At 34.1% G+C, this 12,488-nt stretch overlaps 1 protein-coding gene across 4 annotated transcripts in view; it reads right to left on the bottom strand.

Annotated features, from left to right (window-relative positions):
* LOC121130481 (protein turtle) overlaps positions 1-12,488 on the bottom strand; it is a 263,769-nt gene that overhangs the window by 33,611 nt on the left and 217,670 nt on the right. For all 4 annotated transcript variants that reach the window (XM_071893658.1, XM_071893656.1, XM_071893657.1 and 1 more), the window contains one exon: positions 11,080-11,183. In XM_071893658.1, coding sequence (XP_071749759.1) covers positions 11,080-11,183 — 104 coding nt within the window. The remainder of the gene's footprint in view (positions 1-11,079; positions 11,184-12,488) is intronic.

Consider the following 12,488-nt stretch of genomic DNA (forward strand, 5'->3'; position numbering starts at 1 on the left):
AATATCATTTTTGAGTTATAATTCCAAAAACAAACGCTCACTTTTTTAAATAAATAAAGATTTATGGGATATTTCTTTCAGCTGTTTTCAATCTTTTTTTTTATACATTTAGAAAGAAAAAAACAATCAACTCGGAAATCTTTTTATAGTTAGGCAATTATTCCCAACTATTCTAACTTCAATAATATGGATATATGTTGACTGCTTTTGGTCATTCATAGAGCACATGATTATTTTTCTGCATAATCTAACAGTAAGCCCATAAATCCTGTGCCGTTCCTTTTATGATATAGTCTGATGAATATGTCGAAATTCTGGAGACTGAAGTTCTCCCCTGGAGATCAAATTCATCGTTCGTAATTCTCCCTCGATATTCTAACAAATGGAGCACCTTCCCACACTGCAAGGAAACCCCAAGAGTGGACCCAGGCCAATATCAACTTCTGGATAATGACCTTCTGGCCACCAGTGAACCCGGACCTCAACTCCTTAGACTTTTCCATCTAGGCGCACTTGGTTTCAATGCCTGCACGATACTTCACAACAGCCTCAGGGCTCTGTTAGACTTCCGTCAACAAGGCTTGGGCCTCTATGAGCGCCAAGTACATCCAGAATGTCTGCAGCAGCTTCTGTCACCACCTGGAGATCACCTTCGATTCTGAGGGTGGATACATGTTCTTTGGGGTTTCATTAATAGTTAAATTATAAATAACAACACGTGGTACGTCACCATTGTAATTTATGGAAAGTGAAGATTACAATAATGTAAGTTTATTGTTTAGTTAACAAATTTACAGAGGTATAAAAAAATTGTAATTGAAAGCGGGAGTAAATTTTTACAGTTGTCAACCAGGAAAGGCTTTTTAACTTTCCTCAGCTGCCATCATTATTATATAATTCTTGAAAAAATAACATCTAAGTGGAAAGCTACGGGGTGTTCTCATGAAAGACAGAGAGTAACAGTCATGATTTTTCGGGTGTATATTTAAATATTTAATGACAGCTTGATACTCGACTTTGTGGATTTCTTACAAAAAAACTCGCATCAAATCCCTCAAACGACTCTTTCATAATATCAATAGCACGTCCGAAATGTCTCAAACATTGGTGAGATCCTGTTAACAGATGCTGAATAGATGTGACTATATTTTATTTAGAAGGTCAGCCATCTTCAGGTAGTATCACAGTGGTACGTAAAGTAATAAACATCTCCCTTTTCATACCAGTCAAAATGGCGGTAATCTTTCCTAGTGTGGGCATAGGGAGTGGAAGGGAAGAAAAAAGGAGGGAGCTTCCCTGACAACTCATGCAGCCAAGTCACTTATATAATATCCTCCAATATGGATGATAAATATGGTGTTGATATTATATATGTATTAATATAAAAGCGTGTTGGAATTGGCTTAATTAAATTATAACTTTTAAAGCATATAATACGATTTATAGATGTAAATACTGGCGCGAATAATAAAAAAACTGTTGAATCCCCATCCAAAAATTACACACATTTATTTTGATTTCATAACATTGAGCTTGTTCATAATAACCAATATTAATTAGTATTATTACGTATTGTATGAGGTATAGTACTTTATGAATAAATAATTGGGATGTAGGAATTTCGAGATGAGTATTCTCTGAAGTTTCAGTCCTAAAATAAGTCGTTTTTCAATCACCCAATGGACATAGGACAATACTTAGTTCCAAATAGCGGTACCAAGAATGCTCATCTCGGATCTTACTCATACCTAACCAATGGAATTGAAGATTGACATAGGATAATAGCCGCCTATATGTACTTACTATATACTGAGTGGGGTTTGTTTCCTTCCTCACACGACTGCTTGCAGCTGACCTAATAAAATGTCATGACAGCTAAGCTTCTCTCCTCTTAAGCATTCTTCAAATTGTCAGGATTACTACGTTCATTTTCGATTTCTTTTATTTTTACATAGATCTTAATGCAGCACTCACAATTTGATTCTTTATTGCGTTTTTTATTATATTATTTTATAGAACAATTTTGCATAAACGACTGAACATAAATAATGAAACGAATGATTTGTCGAGCCCTTGAAAAAAAAAAAAATCAGAATTTGAACATAAAAACATACAAAAATTGAATAGGTCCATGTCTGATTATAGTGTTGAAAAGGTTTATGTAGTAACATTTTATGTAAATGAAACTAATAGCCTTGTCTTGTTTTTATAACAGCTTGTCATTCAATGAATCCAAGACATTATTATTTTTCTAGTCTTTGAAATGTCGATTATTTCAAATATATGTTTTCTTGCTTGCTCCGTCTTTCCATGCCTAATTTGAATATTCATGCATTTATTCTCGAGGGATATGCATGGATTTTGATTCAAGGACATCCTAACATGCTAATATATTTATTTATATTCAAAATAGTTCTTTATTTTTTTGCTTTTTCTATACAATGTACACACACTTTTGCACACAATACAAAAAAAATAAATCGCCATCTCCCCCTGTTTGTGTAGGAGTGTGTTATACCCCCCCCCCTTCCTAGGGGCATTAATCAGCAAAATCCCTGTTCAATCCTCAGTTAGCTCCAATATTGTTTGCATCATACAACTTAATATTTATGTATGGACCAACAAAAATTTCGCTTGATAAAAATCAAAATTGATAAATCCGACATAATTGCAAGACTCATAGACTTTATTTTTTCAAGATACTGATAGCCATTTAAAATTGTAATAAAAAACGACTACAAAAAAAATCCGATGAAACTTAAGAGAAACTACGTTGTAAACTTGGGTCTTTTTTTAGAAAATAAATGCTTTAAAAAACATTTTGGGGTGGGAATTCGGAAATGACGTCGTCATCGATTATTTGAATGGAAATTTTTTTATATTAAAAAATAAATGTAGGGCTGGAAGGTTTGGGCTTTTCGGGCTGTGGCTAAACCGAACACACCTCTACTTTGAAGTGTTGAACACTCGTGTCTGTACAATCTTTTTATAAATTTATCGTCAAAACTTGACCAGATAAATAGCCATATAAAATTATTAAATAGTTTAAAAAAGTTTTGTGAACGATTGTGACAATTAAAATTATGTTTTTACATGCAATATTATTTTTCAAGGACAATGACTTTTGCAAATATATTAGTTTTGGCATAGATTGGGGCGTCATCGGCAGAAAACAAAGTACAATGGGAGTGTATATACCTATATAAATATATTATGGGTAATATTTAATTAATTTAACTATGTAACAAAATTTAAACTTTTTTTTGTTCCCGAGTTTTAATGGTTATTTTATATTTGCATTTATGTCGAATATTTTACATGAAAATAAAAAATATATTTTTTGTTTCTGTGGTCTACAAAATCATTTTCCTCGAGGAAAAGTAAAATAAATGTAAAAAAAAAAACATATGTAAACCATCAAAACTAAAATAACATTGAAAAGAAATCAAGAAAGGACAAAATCCGAAGGAGTTTTTCTACTCGAAATACAGGGCTCAAAAATTAGAATTCTCTTCCACGCCGTCTATCCTCAGTTCTAGAAGTCTGACCATTTTGTACTTGAGGTCATTCGAAATAACTGACCAAAAACTACAATTTGAAGTTTGTTTTGTTTTTGTCCATCAAAAATGTCTGAGCAACAAGCAAAACGGCAGAGGGTGTGCGATACCCTCTGCGTACAAGTCGATCTCCGACAAGAAGATCTTCAAAGTGGATGCTGTTTTGAACAGGAGAATTGATCGCTTATAGGGTGAATAAAGAGCTCAGACAGAGTTCACGTTCATGACCAAACGTCCAGCTAAGGTCATGGTCCTCGTCGTCGTGCAGTCCAATGGCAGCAAGCTGCCTCCCAACTTCTTCAGGACCAACGACAAAGTCAACACGGACGTCTACTACACGGTCCTCAGGTACAAGGTATTTCCATTGTTGAAGAGCACGTTCACCAGGGTAATATGTGTTAATCGAAGACGGCTCACACGCCCAAGAGGGTGCAACATTTCTGCAGGGAGAACATGGTTGCCTTCTCTCCCTCAGACTTCTGGACTTCGTCCTCACCCGACGTGATCCCCTTGGACTTTGCTGTTTGGTGCGTCTTAGAGGGAAAGACTTCTCACCCACATTTCTTGCTCTGAAAGCCGTGATCACGGAGGAGTGGAACAACTTGTCCTCAGACATAATCAAGTTCAGCTATGCTTTTGTTCGTCCTTGTATTGAAGTTAGCATTCAGAATGAGTATTTATAAAACATATTGAGTAAAAAGTGTACAAAAAAAGAGCTTTTATTTCGTGTAAAATAATTTTTACATCTCCCTTATGACAAAAATGAATAAGCAACAGGCCAAGAACTAAAGTGCACACAATCTCCTTGACACCCAAATAAGCCAAAAGGGCATAGCTAAGATTTTCGGCATCAATTTCAATACAGTCCCCGCCGTATCCAACAGTTTAGAAACGCTGGTTTGGGCAAAGAAAGGTTTCCTCGAAGTGATTGCTGTAACAAGAAGAGAGATGAAACCTTCATCAACATCCTAAAGGCCAAGATAGATGCCGACTGAACGACTAACAAGCATAACAAGCTTCTAGACATAATTTTTCTTAGTGACTGACTCAGTTAAAACTTCTTCATAGAATTAGTTCTGAACAAAAAGAATCATAATTTATCAGATCGGTGTATAACCTTTTTTGACTTTGAGTTGAGTTGAGTATCGAAATCGGAGTAATTCACCCTATATGTACTTCCTATATACGAAGTGGTATGTGTGTTTGTTTCATTCCTCTATCAGCTACTTGCAGTTGATCTCATAAAATCTAACGAAAGATAAACTGTTCTCCTTCAAAAAATTCTTCAGATTGTCAGTGCTTCCACATTCATTATTGATTTTTTAGTATTTTTCGACATACATATGGTAAATCCATGAAGACTGCGTAGTCAATTATAGAGAAATTAATGGTAAACTCAACACAAAAGCTAAAGTTTAAAACAGTGCAAGCTCATATACCGGCCTTAAAAAAGTTTTCAACGACCTACAAGTTGCACAAGCTGTCTATGCCGGCACTATGGCAAACTCATGCACATAGGAAGGTGATTTTTTTAAAATTATATAGTTTGTTCAAACCTCCACCAGTTAGAACAAATAGAATCAATTGACAGATTCCTTGTTTCAAATAATTCGGAAAAGACACGTACCCCTCCTTGGACTCTGCACCAGGAGTGACAGCATAAGAATGACTCGATATCTGGGACTCAGTGGGACAACAGGTGTGTTGCCTTCTACCCAAGGATGTACCCGTTGTCATTTCCCAGACCATGACATGGTTTTTGAGGTGTTTAGCGCCGAAGGCAACGTCATACCTCCTCATGTGTTTTCCCAACCCCTCATAGTCGACACTAATGTCTTCCTGGACGTGCTAGAGACCAAGGCGAAGCCTCAGATCTACAGGACTCCGCTCCTGCAATACCTAAAAAAAAGTCTCAAATGCCAAAAAGACAATTTTGAAGACTTCATCTTGCCGGGCCTTTGGCTTCCAAACTCGCTGAATCTGATTAATCCTACACTTCTTCCCCCCATTCAATACCTACTCGGCCAAGCAAAAGTGGTGGTTCCTAATCTAGTTCATCATCTGACTCCTTACCTACGTGACCCATGGCTAATATACCTTATCTATCCTTCAACTCTGATGCCAGAGCCCTTCCTCGGGATGGCTACTCTAGAAATGTTCGATCAAGAAGGAATGTATTTATAAATGAAGAATCTGAACCCTCTGGCAAAGAGTTGATCTTTAAGATCGATGAAAGTGAAAAGGAGGCATATCGATTTATAAGAAGATATCTTTAAGACTTAGTTTTAACTTCCGACCCGTTCGATGAGCTAGTTCGAAATTGTATTCATTTTAGAACCTATATTTATAAATAAAAGTCGTTTAAGTTGTATTTCTCAAAGTAGAACATTGATTCATGTAGAATGAAATAAATTATTAAATATAAAAAAAACCGCTTTTAACGTCGTTGCAAAGGAGGTCGAATCATCTTTTGGAGAAAAAATTCTGAGGGACGACTTTTTCGCTCTGACGTCCACAAAAAAGATCCTATATCCTGCCGTTATAACGAAAGTACAATATTACCTTTATTCACTTGATGACGCCCAAATGTTCCGTTGGAAGAGATTTTTAAAGACTATATTAGATCCTTGACTCCTTGTTTAAAATAAATAAATATATATTAAGCTTTCAGCTTTTTGTTTGGTTGTTTTACTATTTTTTTTTTTATCGCCACGTATTTATTAAGGATTATTGACTGTTCTTTAGTTTATAAATGTTTTTATTTTGTTAGTTTGTTAAAGTTGTACCGAAATAAATGATAATTAAAAAAGACAAAAAGACCAAAACAACCCCATGCAATACCAAAGATAAACTTATCAGTCGGATCAAGAAAGAATTGCAAAGGGTTTAAGTGGCTGGCTCAGGCCTGCTCACAGTTTCGGCCTTGTATAGAGACTGTAATTGAAAATGGAGGTAATTTTATGAAATAAAATAAATCAAAATCTACCAAACTTTCAGGATCTGGTTTTATTTTTTTAATTTGATAACTGGTTGGAGAGAAAATTACGTTGGAAAAAATACTTTTTCCGGCACAGATAGCTTCTACACCCTGTATATGACGACAATTTAATAGGTTTTCTAAATTTCCAATCAAATTTTTCTATATCTATCAGCTGAGGCTGGATTTCTTAACTAACAGAAAAGTGTTTTAACATTATTTTATAATAATTATTAATAAAAATGAAAGGATAAAGGTTAGATATTGCCACTTTGGTGCACGCCGGTATAAGAAACTTGGACCTTTTTAAGAGGGTGAAAGTAAACATTCATACAGTGTACAAGGTCAGAAAGCTTGTGGAAGATGGATAAAGCTGTAAAGGTCATCCTAGAAGTGGCATGCTTATAAAAATTGACCACAAAGGCTGCTAAAAAAGCATTTGAGGCCAATGCAACCCCGAATATTTCAGAGTTTACAGTCTAAAAGCTCTCTAAAGCTATAAAATGCGATTGAGGGAGATCTCTGAGGTATCCCTCTGACAACTCAAAATCAAATGGATGTCCGTGTGGAACGCTGGAAAATACCTCAAACACAATGGTGATAGAATCATCCTTTACAATGATGAGAAGACGTTTACTGCCATCAACAAACAAAATGACAGAGTTGTTTGCTTTGAAGATACTCCTAAAAGCATTTTGAAAGTTTCCAATACGAAACATCCAGCCTCAATCAGAATTCTAGGCATCATAGCCTCAACAGGTAACAAAATGTCACCAATTTCGCTTGCTGCAGCTGAGATATTTAAGAGCCAAGGTAAATTTTCCACAGACGAGTTTTTTTAGATTCGAATAAATATGGAATCACACAACGCTAATTTTATAAATATTAAATCACTTAACAGGATTATTATTCCTTAATCAATTGTCCACAGAACGCAATAAAGTGAAAGATACTCTTTTAGTTGTTCATCATGTATATTGTACATACCTAGTTGCACCGTTATTCATTAAAAACTCATTCAATCCTCATTATATGCACTTTGTAAATATATGTATACTACTTTAGAAATAGAAGTTGGAAATAGCAGGTATATAATATTAACAAAAAAAAACAAACTACGTGTGTAGGTATACATATTTTAAGTACAAAACAGTTTGAGAACGTGTGAGAAAGTTTCTACTTAATAGATTATTAGTTAGATGGGATTTTATAGTAGGAAAGGGGAATTAAGAGACAGTTGCAATAGACCTTTTTTTCAGCATAGAAACCAAAACAGCCCCGAAAAAAAAACCACCCTTATATAATTACTTATATAAATAAGTTTATCGTACAGGATCATTAAGATCTACGTTGACAAAGATAATTTTTCCCGCCATAAATCATCCATTCATTATTTTTTGCCGCCAAATTTTTCTTTACACGGTTGATGTTTCCCTCTCCCCACCAACTATATTAAGGGATACGTCGAAATCAGTTTTCGATTATTCAAGATGGAGGCTAAAAGATAAATTAAAAAACGAATGAAGCCACCGGAAATTAGAATCGCGCTCTGGGGCAAATATACCCTCCGATTCCTCCACAAGGCTATCAAACGTTATGAAGAGACTAGTATTAATCAAGATCGGCCGTGAATGCAAAGTCCTCTGACTGGAAGGAACCCCAAATTTGTCTGGCCATCCGTGTCGAGATTAATAGGAACCCAAGATGATCAGTTCATATTATTGATAGCTGAACATTATATTTTGCGTAGCTCTGTACTCTGAATAGTCCATGAGGATCTCAAAATACAATTCCTAAAGCTTCAGCTCCCGCCGTTCATAGCTAAGACAACGGCAGTGCTCCGTGTGGAACGAAGTCGAATTTTGTTCAAAATTTTACGCGACGTACATAAATTATCTTCTCACACGTGAAAAAGTTTGACCTGCATGCATAGTTCAACTGTCAAACTGACCAAATCATAGCTCTAATGATGTTCCATCAAATATAAGAGCAGTCCTCAAGTCTAAATTTGCATCTTCGTTGATGATATGGGGTGGAATTTCAAGGCAAGATTTCAAACGTCCGTTAGTGGTTTTTTTCAAAATCGTGTTTTGATGAACCAAGAACGCTAAGTCAGAAAAAAAAACAGCTGGATGCAAACTCAAGACTGACTGCAGTATAATATGGAATTTTGGGCAAATAACAGATATGAACCCCTTCGATTATTTTGTTTAGGGCTATCTGGATTTGAGGTGAGGAACAATACAACATCCAAATATACAATATCTTAAACTCAGCATTGAGCGGGAATGGGACGCATTACCTGAGCCCTTAGTACGTAAATCATTTCAATCATTTCCAAAAAGACTACAAGTAGTAATCGAGTAGGAGGTGGTTTTATTGAATAGATTTTGTACATTTTCAAGTATATAAAATAAATATAATGAAGTTTTTCCAATGAAATATCTTATTTTTGAACAATAGTTAATAGATTTTGTCAACAAGGGTCTAAATAACCCTGTATATCTACTAAAGGTAGTACCTCCATTGTCCGGAGTAATTAACGTCGACTTAAAGACAAATTTAGCTTTATCTCCCCAAGATATCCCCATTCTTACTTGACGTTTGTGATGAGTACTCCCAAACATAACTACTCAATACAATAATCAATGTTGTAAATCATGGTTTTTTTTTGGTTTTTTTATGAATTAGTAATCTGAGGAATGAATTTTTCCCCGATTGCATTTGTCATTATTTTTTAATTCCTTAGTAGTGAACCTTGGACCTTTAACCTGGTCGTCAATGGAAAAAATATCCGTACAAGACACTCAACAACGGGTACCCTGTGAATAATCATTCATCAGTGTGTAAAATTTTATAAAAAAAGAATTATCGTCCTTATTTATTAACAACTTTCATGTTACGTCACAAATTTGATGTCGTTCATTTGGAAGGCCACAACAACCAAGTTTTCTAAGAATGAAAACCATTTTTTATTAATATTAATGAAATAGTCAATTGTTGGATTTCAAAATGGGACCAAGATATTGAAGGACTTAAACCTTAGTCTCTATCAAGAAATTACTCATCTATTGCCAAGTTTTATTTTACATTTGAGCCTAAAATGTATTCAGAATATGTTATCAAATTGTACTGCAATCTCTTTTCCATATTGTAGATGCAAATCAACTATTACAATGGAAAGAAACAGATATTTTATATAAATATCCTACTTTTCTCGTTCTTAATCAATAAAACCAAAAAAAAAAAAAAAAAAAAAAAATGAATATAGCCATTTTTATGGAGTTACAGTGGATATTACTTTGATCATATTCAAATATCACCTTTTACCATTGGCATCAATTAGTATTCAATGCAAGGGTCAAGTCTTTTTTATTCATAATGCCATATTTGAAGTTTATTTTTGATTAGGGCTATATAAGAAAAATCACTCAAAATTATTAAAATGCAGCTGGTTCTACTCAATATGTAGTTCAATAAACCGTATCTACCCAGTTCCAAAAAGTAAAGAATCCCATTCCTAGTACCATAAATTTTTTTCCTTTAAAAATACTTCTCTCCTTTTCGAAAAAAAATCATCTTGTCTTGCTTTTGTATTCACGGGGAAAAAGGAAAATTAAGAAAACAAACAAACGGCAGCACGCCTTCTGTATTTTTCTTCTTATGAATTGAACATTATTATTTAGATACTAATGATTATAGGGGGATCAATGGTTGAGTATGAAATGATACACATTTTAAACAAAGATCAATGATTTATATAAGTTGATATACATAAGTTGCCGTCCTCTTGCCCAAACATGAGCCCCATGGACCTATCCATGTAGGCTATTTTTAGAGGAAAGAGGGTGTACTACAAAAATTACACCAATCGGAAGGCCCTGACCCAAGCATTCATAGCAGCATAGGATGCAATCACCCAAGAATAGATTCGTATTATTTGCAAAGTGCCACACCGAAGTATCAACGGTATTTGAGCCAACAATATGGAATAATACACTTAAATTATGTATAGACAATATCTATACGGATTTATATTTTAAGTATGTGTTCTTCTATAATACTTATGATTAATGCATAGATTCAGTTTCTCCCTGTTTCATTTGATGGGAGTCGCCATTTAAAAATCAGAATACTATGTAAAGGTAACTATTTTAAATCGTACTAGAGTCAACTGAGGAAAACAGCTGAAAGGAAAATTCATTGTAGAGAGTGGTACGAGTACCTCTTTAAAACAAAAGTATACTCTGCATTTTGCTGTCAGCTGTTGATGTCCCTGTACCTGTCCTCTAATCAACGTTCTAAACGTTGATTGCTTGAATTCAAATAAGCTAAAGTTAAGTTGTGAAGAATTACCTAATAGTAACTAAATGCCTCTAAAGAGCTGACTGACTCCCGCCAATGGATTTTAGCTCTGTTATTGATCTGCCTTTTTGGGTGAAAGGTTGTGAGATACAATAAAAGTATGTAAGGATGTGTGTGTCTTAGTTTATTTCAAAAAGACAGTCGTATTCAAGGATTAAATCTACATAACTTATTACTTACTTTTCCACCGGCTGAAGGATGAAAAAACGTGGAATTGATATCATCCAAATACTGAGTTGCCTTGGGGTTATAGCGCATGCAGTCCACTCGATCGTAGAGAAAATCTGGAAAATAATATAAGAATATGTATACTTCATCAAAAATAAGAGCATTTTATATACATATAATTTATATAGAATACTGATCATTTCCTATATTCTACGGGAAAAAAAGGGGATTTGCAAACCTTTTTCTCAGAATTTTAATGAGTTTAGTTTTAGCATTATTATCGATATATAATGTGTGACTATTAGACTTGTAAATTGTATGACCTGAGCATGGTAACTCTGACATTAAAAAAATGTTGCGTAGGTAAATGGTTCTTTTGGTTTCGACTAGCGGCTCAAAAAAGGGCAATATTGTCGATTCGAGATACAATATAATTAAGTATAATAAAACAATATTGTAAAATCTAATGAAATAATATGCTAAAATGAAAGGACATAATGTGGTAGAATTAAATGAGATGAATTGAATAAAATTAGATGAAATAATAAGTGGGAATTGTGATTTAAAATAGATGAGTAAAATTATTTGATAGAATCTAAATGATAAATGCAAAAATGAAAAACAAAATAAAAGTACACGTGAGATCCCAAGTGTGGAATTAAAGTAGATGTGGATTATTGCTTAAAAGTCTCTTAAAATCCTTTAGGGAAGACGTTCTTTGCACCTCTTCTGGGAGGCAGGTCTGTATAGTTCGATTAAAAAATCTATGTTTGAAGTAATTAGTATTTGCCAATGGCTGAACTATGTAAAAATTGGAAGACGACCTATTGTTGTACGTACACCTTAGTATACTTTGGGCTTTATATTACAATATGTCGGTCCATTAATAACTTTAAACATCATAGCCACATCATGATGTTTTATTTAAGTAGCTAGAAGCAAATACAAAAAAACCAAAAAAAAACCCGGTAATAATAAACATGTCACTCTGGGTCTGTCCGTCTAATTCAAAGGTTATTAAGAAATTAAAATTAATTCTGAGCTTTTCTACTTTTGTTCGTTCATCTTTCATATAAGTGTCAAAAATTGCTTTGTAAAAAATGCTATTTAAAGGCCGGCATAGCCTTAAAGGGTATTTGATTTACTGCCTTACCAGGAACACTTCTTGAGCATTAAAAACTTACTTGAAAAAATTCAACAAAATCAATAGATTGGTTTGTGCGTTTTTCCCGCATAAACATCTATGAAGACATTTGCATTTGATGTATAAATAAGTATAGCAATTAGAAGGGGAAAATAGCTGATGCCTGTGTTCTTTCTTATTTGTGTTCATTATTTAATAGGTTGTTGTGGTGTTAACTTCTTCCTCTGAAGTAAGCATGCTCGTATATCTTTGGTGTAAATTGTTTTAAAAATGACCA

Source organism: Lepeophtheirus salmonis, chromosome Z, assembly GCF_016086655.4.
Source record: "Lepeophtheirus salmonis chromosome Z, UVic_Lsal_1.4, whole genome shotgun sequence".
Classification (NCBI taxonomy): Eukaryota; Metazoa; Arthropoda; class Copepoda; order Siphonostomatoida; family Caligidae; genus Lepeophtheirus; species Lepeophtheirus salmonis.